Below are 17,757 nucleotides of genomic sequence, written 5' to 3' on the forward strand. Positions count from 1 at the left end.
ATTAATGGTGATCAATTTATTACAGGTAAGAAATTAAATCAAAGAAGACAAAGCAGTTCTCTTTGTCTTTCCACAGTTTTCTCTGAGGAATGTACTCCCAGTCCTCCCTTGCAAAGCCTGCCAAATGAATGAGATTTCCACGTGATGAGAATGCACTAAGCATGTAGATTACTGTGGTTCAAGAAGTTCTATTGCCACGGTGAACTGTGTAGAAGATTAATTCAGTCTTGAAAGACTAATTTATGGTCATGCATGTAGTAGATAGGGCCCTCTTATTGAAATGAAGCTAAGATGTACAAAAACAATTGTTGGGAAATATCACAATAACAATGAGACAAATGTTATTGATAGAAGTGTTTTTGAGTGTTTTGAAAGTGGTCCAGCATTGTTCTGAAAAATTCTTCCATTAGAAGGTATTTTAGCACTGCTTTAGCCATCTCAGGAAATGAAAGACTAGAAACTGGTATTAGTTTTGAAAGCATTTAAAGGGAAAGAATATGGAAATAGTAGTGCTCTACTACTTGCAGTAGTTGCAATAGCTAATAAGTCAAAGCCATTAGTAAATCCCAGTAATTAGTGGTCCTTGCTTTTCTCCTTATATACTCACGCAAGAAATAGTAAACAGTCTGTCAGTATGGCTTTTCTTTCTTCTGATACAAAAAAAGTCTTTTTACTTCCTCAGGTGAGCATACAAGCTGTGATTTTAAGAGAACCAATTCATTTATTGTCCAATGATATTTTTAGTGGGAAATCTGATAAAAGCTGAAAATAATTGCTCTACAAATAGGGGCAAGAAAGTGGTTATGTAGCCAAATCAGGGTAGATTCGGAGAACATTACATTGAAAACATTTAACTTTTATTATGTAGGTCAGCACTGGGGTGATCAAGGAGAATGCTTTAGGCAATTTGTTTCTTGAACACCAGTTAAGAGTAATATTTCAGCAGATCAGTTTCTGCAACAAAGTTGTATAAGCTGTGGAGATTTGTAGTCATTGGCAGAGATAGTACGGATTCACAGAAAGTGGGGCAAAGAGCTTTGTGAAATAGGTCATTAAACTGGTGACAGATCTTTGTGATATATATTTAGAAACACTGAAGAAAAACAGTCCTTGTGGAAAAGATAAAACAGAGAAGAATGGACTATTGTGTAATTAATGAGGGGAAATGTTATTTTTCTTTTTTTAGATTAAATGATTGTATCATTTACAGAAACAAGAACTGATTTCAAAAATGAAAATGTTCATGCTGTGAAACTAGTTTGTAACCATGATGCTGTAGTAGGCAGAACTGCTTTTTCTGATAAATGTGTCTACTGACAGAATTCCCATCATGCCAAGGGCCTGTCTCTCAAGTGAGTAACAGAGAGGGAGGATTAGGTTACTTTTAAAAATATCTAATATGTTAACTGTATGTGGCTTCTGAATGTTCAGAGGTACGAAATTTGGGGAATCTAGTTTGTAAAGAATGAGTTGAATGGGAACTATTGTACTGTGGCCATACTTTACAGTAGAGACTGAGCTGGTCTGGCAAATTCAAAGCGGGGGGGGGGAGGGGAGAGGGGGCAGAATTTTCAACCCACCACAGCTGGATGTAGTCTCTAACCAAAGAACTGTTTCCTGGCCTAACTAAGCTTGTTTAGTTCCTATTTCAGTTATAGTTATGTCTTGAGGAATGTGTTTGGATTCTGTACTTTCCAAACTAAGGGCCATTGATTGAAACAATCATTTGGATCACTGTATGGAGGGTTCTATGGTGGTGTAATACTGACTCACTGCAGTATTTCCCTTTGCTTTGCAGTTACCCAGTTTATTCACAGTATTGCTGTTTGTCTGAATATTGTTAATTATAGCATTTTAGGTTTGTGATAAGGCCTGGGTGTTTTGACAGATGTGGAAATATTTTTGAAAGCTACATGATCTAAGGTGTCTGAATTAGATTTAAACAGCAAAAATATTATTGTTTATAACTATTACGCAGATATTATACAGGTCTGTGTAAACACTGAAGTTGCCTAGAAATAGAAACAGTCAGTAAATGATTCTACTACAGACCCTTTGTCTGTTTTATTCCATTTTCCCCTGTGTAAAATGCATACAAACAACAAGCAAGTTCAGAGACTTAGAAGTTCTAAAATGCTAAACTGCAGTGCAATCTTAAACTATTTCAGGAGCTTTCAAGCTGCGCCTGATCAGGACAATTCTTCTGATATGAAGCCGGCATTTTCCCCTCTGGTTCTCTATTAAAGGTGCAGGCTGAGGGTTGGATGAATGGCTAAAGGCTCAGTAGACTCCTGGGCTCACTTCTGTCCTCTGGAAAAATGGTAGCAGAAGTAGGTAGTGGTTGCTGCTGATGGAGAAGTTTGACCTTCAGTCCTCTCCTTCTGGCTCAAGTTAGAGTACCTCAAGTGAAATAAGGCAGTTGAAAGCAATGTGTGTTTGTTCCTCTGGTACCATTAGAACTTGCAGCTGCCCATCACAAAAGTACCTGGGTGTGTTGGTTGACAGCTGCCTGAATATGAGCCAGCAGCCTCCTGGCTCTTCCTCGTGTCTTCCTGTACCTTGAATACTGTGTTCAGTTTTGAGCCCCTTAGTAAAAGGGGGATATCAATGTGCTGGAGCAGGACCAGAGCAGAGCAACAAAGCTACTAAAGGGTCTAGAGGACAGGTCCTATGAATTGCCTTTGAGCAAGCTGGGGTTGTATAGTCTGGAGAAAAGGAGGCTGAGGGGAGACTTCCTCGTTCTCTACAACTACCTGAAAGGAAGATGTAGCAAGGTGGGTGTTGGTCACTTCTCCCAAGTAGCAAATAAGAAAACAAGAAAAAATAGCCTTAAGTTGTGCCAGAGAAGGTTTAGATTGGACATTAGGAGAAATTTCTTCACTGAAAGCATTGAATCATCATCCCTAGAAGTATTTAAAGGACACACAGATGTGGTGCTGAAGATGATTTAGCAGTACACTTGATAGTGTTAGATTAATGGTTGGACTTGATGATCTTACAGGTCTGTTCCAGCCTAAACAATTCTATGATTGCCCTTGGTTAAGGGATTAAAGGATGGATGTATGATATTAACTGTCACTTTGTTTCTACAGTTCATGGTTTTTGTCAAGCTTGTCAAGTTGTGCTTAGTTGTAGTTGCTCTTCTGTGAAGAAGCAGATCAGTTGTTGTCCAATCTCTGTCCTTCAACTTATTTAGTGCAAGTGACCAGCACACACCACAGAATTCCATCCACCTAAATGAAAATATTACTTTGGTTTAGTTTCTTAATGGGTTGTGAAACAGACAGGCTGTGCCAATACTGCTATGGAAAGAATTGTGGTTTTGTTGATATTTTTTTTTGTTAAAGAACTGAGTCTTCAGAGGAGCTTGATGTGCTATTTGATTATGTCATACAACCAGACATGGAATATTTAATGCAATTAATGTGTTTTATTTTTTTACTGGAAATGGAACTGATTTCAAGCCAGTTGTTGCTGAAGATGCTTATTTTCCTCTTTGGCAAGCAGATCAGCCATTAACAGGGAATGATAGGGGGCTCGTTTGTTTTCCCTGATATATAGAGAACTTTCCAGGAACATTTGAAGATCTGGATTGGATGTCTTTCAAGAAAATACACATACTGAAAACAAACTTCTTTATATGTGATAGCTTTTCTTTGGGATAGCTGAAGTTTAAATGTTTTGCCTGTGTGTCATATTTCTAATATACTTACCATCATATACTCTATGGTTGCTGGGTCAGGCTCAGCTACTGGAGGAATGTGCATTTCCTGCCAAGTCATTTCTCAACAGAAACTACTGAGTATCAGTGAAGGTTTCACTGTAAAGGGAAGCTATTCTCAGGAAATTTTAGACAGTTTTTTTTTTGTACAAAGAAGGGAAGACAGTGAGTGTCCCAAGATGTTACCTGAGACATTCTGATCCAAAGTCAGGTCAAAAGAGACTGAATGTGTCTGTCTTTTCATGGTCCTGTCCCCTTCACCAAATAAAAATGCTCTTGAGATTTACAACTGAATAAAAGCAGTTGAAAAACAGATTGCAGCAAAAGAGCACTTTTCTTGAGGGGGAAATGGGGAAAGGAAGTTGGCTTTTTCTAATACTGCAAAAAGAGCTGTTAGTTATTAAAGCAGCTGAATATCTGTGGTTTCAGGTTACTGGTATCTAGGTAAGACCAGACAATATTTTTACTTTTCCCCCCCCCCTACTTACAGGTGGCTAAGGACATCAAAATAACATGAAAAAGTTATGCTTGATGTTATTGCCAGTAAAAAAAATATCAGTTGCTACAATTTACCGTAAGCGAAATGCAAATATGTGGCATATAGGAGCTAAACTCAAGTCTTCCAGCAGTAGAAAAAGTACATCATGTTTCTGATAGATTATTATTCTTGAGCAGGTTGTTCCAGTTGGAATATGGAATAGATTAAATGGGTCATAAAGAGGTTTGTATGTTTGAGTATCATTCTTAAACTAATGTTGAAATATTGCATAGAGAAGTTGTTAAACTTAAGGATTCGGCTTAGCTAGCTCTATCTCCTTCTGTTTGTGACTTCTCTCTCAAAGAATATACCTGTTATATCACAAAGCATAATTACTTGACATTATTTATTCTATATAACACTTTATTGTGATGCCTGACAGGAATGGGGAGAAAAGACTACAGTACACCACAACAGCTGGTTTCTGGCCTGAGATCAGTCAAATCTTTATTAAATGTTAGTACCTCCTTTGCTGAAAAATGCACCCCACCTTTGCTTAAAGAGAAGCTTATTTGCTTAATCTTTTAAAGGAAATGACAAACTTAAATCCATCAGGTTTGAAACATTTTAGAATGTTTTCTAGACAGTCTGTCTTGGAGAGAATACAGGCTGGAGGAAACTCAAAACAGACCATTTCTTACCATGAGGGTGGTGGAACACTGGAACAGGTTGCCCAGGGAGGTAGTTAAGGCCCCATCCCTGGGGATATTGAAGGTCAGGCTGTGAGTGACCTGATCTAGTGGAGGATGTCCCTGCTCACTGCAGTGCTGCTTAAAAAGGGATTATGCTACTTTGAAATAATAAGCATAGGAGATTTTTATTTTCAGTTAAAAGAAATCAACCTTTTTTCTTCTGTCTGTAAAGTTGGTAGAAAGTGGGGACAATATATTGTGACTGCTTTTTAAAAAGCAAATAACCTTAGTCACTGAACATTGTGATTTCTTTCAAGGTAGTGATTGCATACAATCAAAAAGTTTCTACCACTACATTGAGCAGAGTAGTTAGAGCACTATTTTCAGCACAAACTTAAGTTTTGCAGGCTTGCAGCCTGAAGCCTTCTTGAATGCTTCAGATAATTCTTTTTAAAGCACTGCTTGTTTTTTGTGGATCTAGAGTTGAATTGCCTTGTTAGTAGTTTCACTCTGAAGCTTGACTTTGTCTGAAGAATGACTGAAAGGGTGAGCTTGCAAAGTAAGCAAAAATGGAAGTCTTCAAGACTACAAGATGTTAATGAGAACAAAAGTTTTATCTGATTGAGGGATTAAAAAAGGGTAAAGTTTTTGCACTTAGAAACATTGAACTTCTGCAGAGTTATGAGAGAACATTTTCATCCTCCAGGGAATGTGAATAATGTAAAATCCCTCCTGAACAGTGTTCTTCATCTTGGCAACTTTGCACAATGTAGGAAATCGTCTGAGTTTCCATGAATAATAATGATCGCTGTAAAAAATTTTCCTCAAGATTTCAATGTCATAATTCCCCACAGAAAATTAGATAAGTGAGGAGGAGGGTTTATTTCTTGATGTTGAAATGGGTCCTTGCTTAATAGCTTTTTGGTTTTGTTTAGATGCTTTAGTTCTTGACTAGTCAGAGATTTCATCCTTTAAAAGAAATATATCATAGGAGACCTTAGAAAGATAACGCATTACTTCCTTTAAGTTATTTTAGTTTCCAAGCAACTAAATCCTGTCTTAAATTTCAAAATGCTGTTCTGAATCATGGTTAAATGTGGTGCATCCACATACACTGGGTTTATGTTTTTTAATCTAGTGATAAAATTTGCAATCAATAACATAATCACTATTTGGTCAACCAGAATAATACTCTCCCATTACGCACAAATTTACTGTATTGTTATATGCAAACTGTTTTTATCAGTTCATGGTTTCTGGCACTGCTTCACTGGAAGAAAAGTATTTTAATCATTGGATGTTAGAATCACACAGAATCACCAAGGTTGGAAGAGACCTCAAAGATCGAGTCCAACCTGTCACCACAGACCCCATGACTAAACCATGGCACCAAGTGCCACGTCCAATCCCCTTTTGAACAGTCTGATTCTGTCTCAGTTTGTCCCAGTAGTTACTGTTACAGGAGCTCTCAGGCTGACAAAGAGTTAACTGAAACATTTGTTATTTGGATTATAAATATTTTTTTCTTTATTTTTTTAAACTGTAAGTTTACTAAAAATGTAACACACGATCAAATTACATATCCATGAGGTACTAAAAACCTTTTATTACATTAGAAAAGCTTGGACTAGCTGATTACAGGAAGGAAAATTCAGAAAACCCTAGTTATTCTGTATATTTCATTCTTTGTAGTTGTCACCTGCTTCCTAATGTGTATATAGCTTCTGACTTTCAGACACTGATTACCCAATATAAATTTTCTTTAGAGGGAACACAGCTTTTATTGTTAGAAAACATAATTTGTCAGAGAACAGTTAAAAAAAATTAATGAAGTCACTTAAAATTTTGAAGCTTCAATAATTATGCAGATTTTCTTGTTAGACAAGTATTTTAATACCACTGCCCCAAAAAGTTGTTTTGTCTTTTTTTTTTTTTTTTTTTTTAAGAGAGGCATCTAGAGTTAATTCTTAAATTTCATGAAAATTTGAATTAATTTAACAGTGAATCTCTGGAAATGTTACACAAGCCTGTAAATACTGCAGGGTCTGTGGGCTCAGTGATGCATAAGCTTAAAAAAATGTTCACTTCTTGTTTCACAAGAATTTAGCAGTCGAAACTCTTTTATCTGTGTGACCGAGTTCTGTGGTAAGGAATCAGAGAAGCTTTTTGATGATAAACTCTGAAGTTTATTCATAATTTTGTAAAACAAGCTTCTGAGTATAAGAACTTTGTACAAGAAGATTTACAAACATAGTTGCTGTTACTTTTACAAAGCATTCCTCTAGTTTGTTCTTGAGTAAATAACACAGGTGAGCCCAGTACAGTTTGGGCCATACACCTGCTAAATTCTTAGAAACCACAGCACCAGTGAGAAGAGATAGCAGGATTATTTCCTCTACAGACACTTTTTTATTTCTTTCTCTCAAATCACCACTTTTTCAAGCAGCTGAACAATTCCAACTGCGTCTTTGCGCCATCAGGTATCTCAGTGCCTGACCCATAAGTCCCACCCAGGCAATCCCAAAACCGATGCCCATACTTTGGTGCTTAACAAGATATATAGGTTGTGTAAGTAAAGACTGAGGCCTAGAGTTGGCCGTTTGTAAAACCTACATTATCTATTTCATTTTAATCCGCAATTAATATGTTAATGTTGCAGTAGCAGGATGGGGGCGAGATGTGGCTGGTTTTGCAAGGGCTTCTTTCTTCCTTTCTTTCTTGAGGATGCACTTAAATTTTTAAAGACTCCTAGCATACTTTTGTCAAATGAGGGCCTAGGATGGTAGGTGTTTGGCAGACACAACAATAGGTTCCACTGCTATATACTTTTTAATTTTCATAAGAATAGCATGCAGAGCAAAAAGGGGGAAATTTGCATTAGTTTTGACATCTGAATGGAAGGCTTCCAGTATATGGTATATTCTACCATATACTTACCATCTAAACTTAAACATAAGTCAAGAGTGACCTAAGCAAGAGGCTGAAAAGATGAGTAGATGGTGACCAAAAAGAAGATGGATTAAATGAGTGCAGGCTTAATCTTTTTTTTTTTCCTGTAAAGGGTAGAAGATTTTTTTTGGTGCTAAGGTGTTGTACTGGAAGTGAGACAAAGCAGGGGAAAATACAGAGATGAATACAGAAATAGATCCCAATATCTGGCTGTCTCAGAGTCCAGGACTCTTACTGCAACTATTTGGCAAAGTTAATGTTTGTGTCTTTTTTGTTTGTTTGGGGTTTTTTTTTGGATGTGTGGGATTTTCAGGAGTCTTCAGACTTGGGAGAAACTGAAGAACGATGAGACAAAAGTCACAAGATCATCATAAAAATGTGTGTTTGGACTTTCCATGTTAGGAAAGACTGAAAAGTACTTTTACTCTCTTTTTTTTGTTTGGTTTGTGTCTACCTGGAGTTAAAAGTACCAGCTGGGTAGTATGTGCTGGACCATGGCAATAGTAGGAAAGAGGAATATATGTGGTGTAAATTTCCCATGGCATACATCAAGCTAAACCCATGTTAAATATGGTAAAAATGTTTAAGAGGAGGCTCATCTTAGAGTTGTTAGAAAAGGAGGGCAAAAGCTGGGCAAGATAATGTTGCATTCAGCATGATAGACATGATTAGGTTGTGTTTTATGGCAGTTGTGAACTTTCACATAGAAAGCATGCCTCAGTGGACAGTCACTACTGAATCACAGAATCACACAGAATCAGTCAGGGTTGGAAGGGACCACAAGGATCAGCTAGTTCCAACACCCTTGCCATGGGCAGGGACACCTCACACTAGATCAGGCTGGCCAGAGCATCATCCAGTCTGGTCTTAAACATCTCCAGGGACAGGGCCTCAACCACCTCCCTGGACAACCCATTCCAGGGTTGCACCACTCTCATGGTGAAGAACTTCTTCCTCATGTCCAGTCTGAATCTCCCCACCTCCAGCTACATTCCATTCCCCCTAGTCCTATCACTACCTGATATCCTAAGAAGTCCCTCCCCAGCCTTCCTGAAGTCCCAGAGTTATTCACTAGGGATTGATGCTGGTAGACTGACAAGATCTCTAGGCTGAGAAGTGGGAGAAAACTAGAAAAAAAACTTGTTTAATATTCCTGCATACAAAATTATAAATGATGAAGAGCATTTTATACCAGGATAAATCAAAGTGTATGAGGGAATTTAAGATACTAAGGGCAGAGATGGTGGTACTGAAAAATGCCTAGCAAGTAATCAGGTACTGAAGTTGTAAAAACATTGATGTTTTAGAGTGTGGATAGTGGTAAACAGCTAAGTGGTAGGTTGAGAACTCAAACAGCATTGCATCGTAAAGGGAATGATATCTCTGGTACGCTCAGCAGTGCTCCCTTCATTTTATTCATTTTATGGATTTGTTGTTTTGGTTATATATTACCTGTGTGGTAAGTTAGGATTCTTATTTTCTTGTTGTGATGGGTTGAGGCAGCTCTTCTCCCCACCACGGGCAGAAATAAACAACTCAGACAAACGGATTGCAGAAGTGATGCAACTTTAAATAGAAAACAGTGAATGTTTACAGAAAGCCGAAAGCGCAGTGACAAAGAAAGATCCCAAAGCAGACACAGAAGCATCCCATCCCCACCTGAGCGTACACCCAAGACCCCCCAGGGCTCCTTCTTCCCCCCCTGCTACTAGGCTAGTCTCAGCTGGCCAGATCTGAGACTGCCTATATCCCCATGGCCTTGGGCCTAGCCAGGCCCAAAGCCAGGAGACATCTCCCCCAGTTACAGGCTGAAGGAGGAGGAAGAAAGAGAAAGTGCCAGACCCCGCCGTGGATTTTATAGTGGTGCAGGAATTATGGTAGGAAATACCTAATTTCCTGTGTCCGCCCACTGGGCTGAACCTCTGGACACAGGAAGCACCTCACATAGCAGAGGGCACCCAGCCCAAACTGCAACACTTGTTAATGTAACTCTCATTTCTTCAAGCATAATTCAGAAGCATAGGATTCAGCAATTTTTGAGTACCATTTTCTATACTTGACTAGATGGCAGAACTATCAAAGATTATTTTTTCCATGTATAACAGAATACATAAACCACTGATTTTAACGACTCCTTTTTTAGGGAGTGTATAGTATTCGTATGTTCTACCTACATTTTTAGTTTTTGTAGAAACTGAGCAGAGCACAGTATTTGTTTTAGGGAGAGGGAGAATTCTACTTGCCAGTAGCCATATTCCCCTGCAACATGGCATTTATATTATGCTTTTCTGCTAAGGAAAATCAGTAAAGATGCAGCCACAAAATTTCCAATAAAATGCTGCTTTTGACAAATTGTTTGAATTCCAGTTTTTCTTCTAGAACAATAGAAAGTGTTCTTGTTTAAAAAAAAAAAGGCACATAAAACGAGAACAGAATGTTTTTAGTGACTTCCATCTCCTATTGTCCTCAAAAAATTTATTTTGCAGGACATATTTAGGATTTTCTGGCATTACTCAGACTTGGAGCAGTAGTTTACTACTTTGTCTGATCATGTAAAATGATTACCCAAGGAATTAGAGAATTTTTCAGTTTCAATTTTGTTGCAACCAAATATATGACAATGTGCTTCTGCATGGCATTAGAACATTTCAGCACAAAAAAGTTTGTAGTCAAGTGAACTCTCAGACAACATTAAAGGTTTACTTGAATCTGACTCCTTTTGCATTGCTTGGAACTGTATAAAGGAATGTGATTTTACTACAAATATACCTTACTACAAATATACCTCAGCTGTTCTTGGCATGGGTTTCTGGCTAATCTCTAGGAACAGATCTCTAGAGACAATTTATGAGAAAGAATGTGGATAAAACTGAGTGTTTTAAATATTGGTATTTTAAATTAGGACATTTAGCACAGTATTAAGGCCTGAATTACTGCTACCTGTTGTGATTTATTTTATTAAAAGAATGAAGCCACCTAATATTTCCCATTAACATCATAGTAGTTACAAGATGCTTAGCAGTTTAAATCATGTAACTGATTATTTTATGACAACCGTTATTTGCATTATTGATATAGGTAGGGTAGCCAACAATTGCATTTAGGAGGAGAGAGAAAGAAGTAATTCTAGCCAGTTTTTCCTTTTATTTGGGAAACTTTACATTCATTTTCCATGCTAACAAGCTGTCTAGCTCCTTCTATAAAACTTTGAGTTATATCTGAATGGATTAATCCTGTGAAGGCAAGTAGTTTAGTATTCGCTCATTTATATTTCTAGCCTTAAATTTGCCAGTTTAGTGATTAACTGGTATTTGAAGAGAATTTCTCCCTTATCTTAAAATTTCTAATCAACTTTCTGGGTATAGCTACTTTTGATATTTTTCTTTTCCTTGCTAGTGCATTTTGATTTAAATACCTTCATAGTAGCTTTTCAGAGGAATAAAATCAGTGCTGAAGCTGCTGCACTTTTGCTATGCAGAAGCTACCATTCTCTTTCAAAGGGTTTCAGAAGAAAACAATTCAACAATCCAAAGCCCCACCAAAAGAAAAAGAAAAATGTAATTATAGTCCAAGTCACAATAATTTATTTTATATTAGAACAGTTTCCAAAAACATAGTCTACTATAATAGGCTTGCCTGCCTTTCTTTAATAAGAAATTTCATGCCTAAAGCACATGAATACTGTCTTAGGGAAAAACTAGCTAAAGGATTGAAATGTATTAGCCAAGGTCACTTTAATATTTGATACAGTTTTTCTCTCCAAGTATTTGTTTTCAACTGTAAGTTTCATTCTTATTCCTGTTGCATGCACTTTGAAATTTGAATCTCTTCAAGACTTTTTGGTTTATTGTTAGCTGCAATAAAGAGTTTTACGTAAGTATTTCTTACACTCCTTATATGGGGTAAGAAAAAGACTTGTAGCATATTATGGTGTAAGCATAGTGGTGTCTAATATTAATCTTTAATATAATTTCTTCAACTGTCAAGAATGCCTAAAATCCTAAATCATTTGAACTATTTTTTTATGTTGAGTAAGGCTAACTAATAATTAGAATATACTTTGCATTTACAGGCACTTGCAGACCAATTTGAAGATGCAAATACATCAGTATCTGAGCGCATGAAGATTTTCTACTGTTGTCAGGTGCCTCCACATTGGGCCATACAGGTGTGAAGCAATACCATTTCAAGCTTTACTTAAAAGCCTACAGTTGTTATTTTTGGTACTGCATGAGTCCAACATCAAAAGAGTATGATACAGTAACACTGTAGAAATAAAAGACATAACCTATCAACATACAATCCCATTTTTGTAAGGAAAGAAATCAAGTTCTACAATATTTTGCTTTCAGACACTGTGTTCTGTCATGCACAGAAGATACTACTCATAGTGCAATTCTTTACTTTCTTTTTTGCTACAATAAAAAATAGACCAAATCTTAGAAGTTTTCAATGCAGCTCTTGTTTAAAAACAAACAAACAAAAAACACAAAAAACCCTTGCCTTCCTATTTATTACTGTTTTACTTAGGCTGCTATTGCTTGCATCTTCCTCATCAAGTCAAAAGTACACTGAAGAACTTGAGCTGAGGAAGTTTTTATTTTCAAGGCATACCCATACTCACAGGATTTTTTTTACCCCCCAAAACTACACTTTTTATTTTGACAATAAACTCTTTCTAAAACAGAAATCTGCACATTAGAGTCTTACCTGATGATGCATAAGATAAGATACATCCTACATGCCCAAAGGTGCTTCTGTTGTTTAATGATGGTTTATTAATTTTTTATTTCTAACCTCAATGCATGTTACTTTAACCAGTCATATCTTCTAGCATTCTGAAGTTATTCCACACAACCTTTCAACAGGCATTTGCAATAGAAGTAGCAAGTGTGGCTTTCATTTCCAGTTTTCAGAGTGGCACTTCTCAAGCCAAGCCTATTTTCAAAGCCAAAGCTAGAAATGCTAAATTAGAAATTTACACTGGAAGAAGGCTGCAGTCTTCTACTCATATCTGCAAAGAGCAATTGCCTGTCTAATTGTTACCAAATTTGGCTCCAAATAAATCTAATAAAACACAGATGACATTTAGTTCCAGATACCGGCAAATGTAGGTTCTTTTTCCTAAGGGATTAATATCAAATAATTGCTTTGTTACAGATTTTCAGAGTTCATTACATATTTATGGCCACGAACTGTAGTCAATTCTGAAGTCTTTGACCCATGGTCTCTTCCAATATGGTAACTTCTTGGATTTGTAATGGATACTGAACCCAAGTCTATAGAGAGATGTCTCTGACATCTTTGGAGAGCTTCAGAGAATCTGTTCAGGGTCACCAAAACCACTGCAGAGCTTCATTGTACGGGATCTCAAAGCATAATTAGGTGTCCTTATACAGAATGCTCCCATTTGTTTTTGCAAACCAGATTGTGTATCTGTCACACGTAGTAAATAAGTTATCCTTTCTTCAAAAATGAAAACGTATACATGATTTTAATCTTCTCCTAAAAAATAAACAAAAGGCCAAAGACAGTTTTTCAAAGTCATGAAAACATACCTTGTTTGTTTTTAAATTGAAAAGATTACTCATTTATTTTCATAAGTAGACTGAAATAATAGCTAAATTTGAAATAACAAAGACACTGAGTTATCTATGAGGAAAATTCAGCTAAGCTGAACCTGAGCTCAAATCCAGTACTGGTTTGATTGAAAACTAACATCCTTTTGTAGTGCCTGTTTGGGATAGTGATTTCTCACAAGTACGCAACAAAACTGTCAGAGCCTTTCTCTCCATCTGTGTTTTTCTTGGAGGTACAGATTACTATGGTAAAGCATTGCTAGAAGAGTCTTTACCTCCTGCAGCCTGTTTCTCACTCAGCACTCCCAACATCCTGTTGCAGCTGGACTGCAGAAGGATAAGCCATGTGCCTCATTTAAGGGGTGGAAGTTCAGCTCTGTCAGTTCATCCTTGTCATGTCTGTTTCCATTTTTGCATTATATTATAAATTAGTTCAAAGAGATTCATGAGCAGCAGTCAAATCAGAACAATTACTGTTCTATTGATGGTGGGTGTTTTGAGGTCTATACATTGTTTGAGGCTCAGGTTGAAGCTTCAAGAGAATAATTTCATACTCTCTGTCTGCTGCTTCTTGATGTCAGAAATGTCTAACATTTTTAAAAATACAAGTAGTATTTACTTATCTCTTTTGAGTAACTTGGGATTTCTTCTCTTTCCAGCGACAGCTTGCAAACTTACTGTTTGAGCTAGGATGCACCAGCTCTGCCTTGCAGATATTTGAGGAGCTGGAAATGTGGGAAGATGCAGTAATCTGCTACGAAAGAGCAGGACAGCATGGAAAGGTAAGAAAAATGGGGTTTACGGCTGAGAATCCTGTCCTGAAGTTAATATCTGAATTATGAAGGACTGTCTGGCTTGAGCTGGCAGTTCACTAAGGACACTACTTCTTCTGAGGAAAGCTCATGTAGGAAAGATGACGTAAGCCTGTCATGACCTGTGAATGCCAAATAAACAGCATTTGGGGTAATGAACACATGAAGTAGAATCTAGTAAATAAGAACGTAAGTAAGAAGATTGTGACAGTAAGCCTAGAAAGTATTAAAGGAAAATGAAGTTAACAACCATGGATGCACAACAGGGTGTAATGTGGTCATTTCAAGAAGGTTGTAGCAGTCATTCATGATGGGGTCTAGGAGCTTTTTCTGGCGAGGATTTTAGTTTTCTTTCTCACTTGATTTCAAACTATTGACTGTGTTTTTAAAATCTAAATTGAATAACAATTACTTGTCGTAAGTATTACCTAATGTTAACATATTACAATTACAGTCAAACAGCTGAGACAAGAAGGGGAATAAGAGTAAAAGTTTTAATTTGTTATGCCTGTGTTGATGTTTTCCTGAAATTCTCTGCCATTTCTTTAACACTGCTGCAGTTAGGTGTGAACAGCTCTACATAAAAGCTATTTAAAGCCAGCACCTAACTGTATGTTGGTGACAGAATTGTTTAGCAGGCTGTAGCAGTCCTCTTACTGGTGATTATTTTGCTGTTACTATTTGAGTAATAGTAGAAAGGCTTTAGAAAATGATGCTTGGAAGTAGTGTCTGCTTGTGTGTGGCTTCAGCTGTATTCTCTTTCTGGTGCAGTCTGTCACAGAGGAATTTATGCTATTAAGTATTGGTTTCAGAATTTATATAGCTTTCAAAAATACTCACTTTCAGGCAAAAATATGTATTTTCTTCCCTGTACTTTCCCTCAGTTTGGTATATGGTAACAAATTAATGTACGTGTGCCTTTATGATTCCATAAGCTCTAAGACTATACTTAAACTAGTTTGAGCTTACAGAATATGGAGCTATAACTTCAAATAATAGAAAAAAAATGCAGAATTACTCAAACTTGCATGTTTTTTCTTAACTATCACGCACTAGTGCTTAGATTTTGGTCACTATAAATGAACAGATATGTCTTGCTGGCAAATTCTGTGTCACATTATGCATGCCTTGGGGATAGTATGCTAATATCCTAATCCTTTCAGTACAGTAGAGAAATAGAGGTCAGTGTTTTCCATTTCCTGGAAATGCATTCTATCCTAGTTATATTGACAAACTGCCCTTAGGGAGTTATGAAAATGGTACTCAGAGAATAGGACAGGATATCGACACAGGAAACTGCTTATAAATGCTTTCAGAGTGAGGGTTTGTGCTGTGCTTTGAAAAACAGAAAATGCTGTGTAAGTACTGAGTAACAGTAGTGCTGGGGGAAAAATAACAGCAGCTTCAGACCAAAAAAGCCAGAAAATTAGAAACATTTAGCTGTAAACCAAGGAGAGTGCCTATTTGTGATCCTTATCAGAAGGCTTTCAGAGCTTTTATTACCAAAAATGTTTTCAAGCATAGGAGTTATTCTTTTAGATATGCACATCTTTTACCTGCTGCATTTCTTTAACAGACTTGATGCAAAAGGAGACATGAATCTCCATGCATGTAGTGAGAACTGGTGTTGGAAAGTGTCCTTCTCCTTTCTTTGAGCAGTGAAGGGATCTTGGAGATCTTGAGAATAGTATTTACATTGGACAATTTATATTTGTTAAGGTGTAAGAGGTGTCTTCAACCATACTGAGAATGGATAGTACACTAAAAAATGGTATTTCCCTACTAAAGAAAAGATGACTCAGAGATGCAAATTTTGTATTCTTCCAGTTATAGTGAGGCCTCTAAACCTTGCAGGAGCTCCAGAGCATGGCTGCTGACCTTTGATAAATTCATGAGATCTTCCTTTTAGTATCAGCCTGGTGTTCCCTTCAAGAACGTGATTCATTCCCACTATGTATTTTGTAACAGATATAGAAGGCATGTAATGGCTTCTCTATGTACCTAAAAAAATGAGAAAGAAGAATAAATGGCTTGCCCAAGGTCATACGTGAAATTACAGGGAAGATGAAATGAAAACTGAAGAGCTTGCTTTCTCTGTCACTACCTCTTTCCGTGCTCATTTGTTCTGCTTCTTCATACTATTTCTCTGATAGCCTAGCAAATAATACACAAGCAGAAAAGATGAAGGCATTTTAGGAATTATTTTGGACTAGCAGAAGAATGAATTATCAAATAATAGAACTGGCAGATCTGTGCAGAGGGAGACTGTTACAGGCTTTTAGGAAAGAAATAAAGCCTATGGGAAGAACACACAAATGGGATGATAAGTGAAAGTTTAGGGTTGGGAAGCCAAATGCAAGATGAATCTTGTACTTTGTTTCCAGAATTCTCTGTACTGAGTAATAAAAAGGCACTACCTTTATTTAAAGCAGAATCCTGTTTATTGATGTGGAATTTTTGTGAAGCCTTGCCTGTTTAATACCTGTGTCCACCATAGTAGTCCAGCCTAAATCTTTCTGGACTAATTGGGTATTGAATTCCACCCATTCTGGTGCAGACCATTCTGTGAAAAGCAGTGTTGTTAAAATTACATCTGTTTCAGTCAGCAAGGGTTGTACAGCTGAGTTTTCTTCTTTTTCAGTAACTTAATTGATAATTTTATTTCCAAAGGTCATTTAAAGATAATTTTCAGTTGTAAACCATATTCATTAATAATTAATATCTGTTTAAGGGGTAAGAACAAATCTCTAGTAGTTGTATTTCATTTATGTGTGCGGTATAAGCTGTGTGGCTTTTTAGTTTGTTCAGTTTGTAGTTATCCTTTGTATTAGCCTTCAAAGATGTTAGTAATAAAAACATTTGTAACATGCCAGAGAGGTGATCAGATAACTAATCAGATGAAGAAAATATCAGACCTCTGGTTATTTAATGCTCTGTTTTACCTGTTTGCTGAAATATTTATTCTGGCAATAAATTCTTGTAAGCTGAACAAGTTTTTATGCTCTTAAAGGTGAAATGCAATTAGTAGACTGTTGTCTTTATAGTCTAGTATGTGATTAGTACTAGGCACTGCGACAGAATAGCAAGCTGACCTTGGGAGTGCTCTACAGAGGAAGAGGTAAAGCAGCAGCATGCAATGGACTTTTTACCTCATAGCTGTTTTTAACACAGCAACAATTATATCTTTCATTTTTTATTTATCTGAAGGGGGAAAAAACACCTTACCTTTTGGTTCCTAATGTGATTACTGCAATAAGAAAGCACTCCCTGCTTTAGAAAAAATCATCTTAAAGATCTAATAATGTGTTCCTTTAATCTTGGCATAGGAAGTAATGGAGACAGGGAAGGGGAAGTAAATTGCACTTTAACCAAACCCTCCTCAAGTACCTTGTTAGGCAAGGCTTGCTAGTGCTTCAACTAGGATAATTCTGCATTTTTATTAATAATTTCTTTGGTTTCCTTTGAAGAATTGTTCTATAGGAACTTAAAAACACTTGTCATTAAGCAATGTTTCTAATTTTCAGCC

General features: G+C 36.8%; 1 protein-coding gene across 1 annotated transcript in view; it reads left to right on the forward strand.

Annotated features, from left to right (window-relative positions):
- Window positions 1-17,757, forward strand: part of TTC27 (tetratricopeptide repeat domain 27) — a 124,517-nt gene that overhangs the window by 78,225 nt on the left and 28,535 nt on the right. The window contains exons 11-12 of the mRNA XM_054162364.1: window positions 11,913-12,008; window positions 14,079-14,201. Of these exons, the coding sequence (XP_054018339.1) occupies window positions 11,913-12,008; window positions 14,079-14,201 (219 nt within the window). The remainder of the gene's footprint in view (window positions 1-11,912; window positions 12,009-14,078; window positions 14,202-17,757) is intronic.

The sequence above is a fragment of the Dryobates pubescens genome, chromosome 6 (genome assembly GCF_014839835.1).
Source record: "Dryobates pubescens isolate bDryPub1 chromosome 6, bDryPub1.pri, whole genome shotgun sequence".
Lineage (NCBI taxonomy): Eukaryota > Metazoa > Chordata > Aves > Piciformes > Picidae > Dryobates > Dryobates pubescens.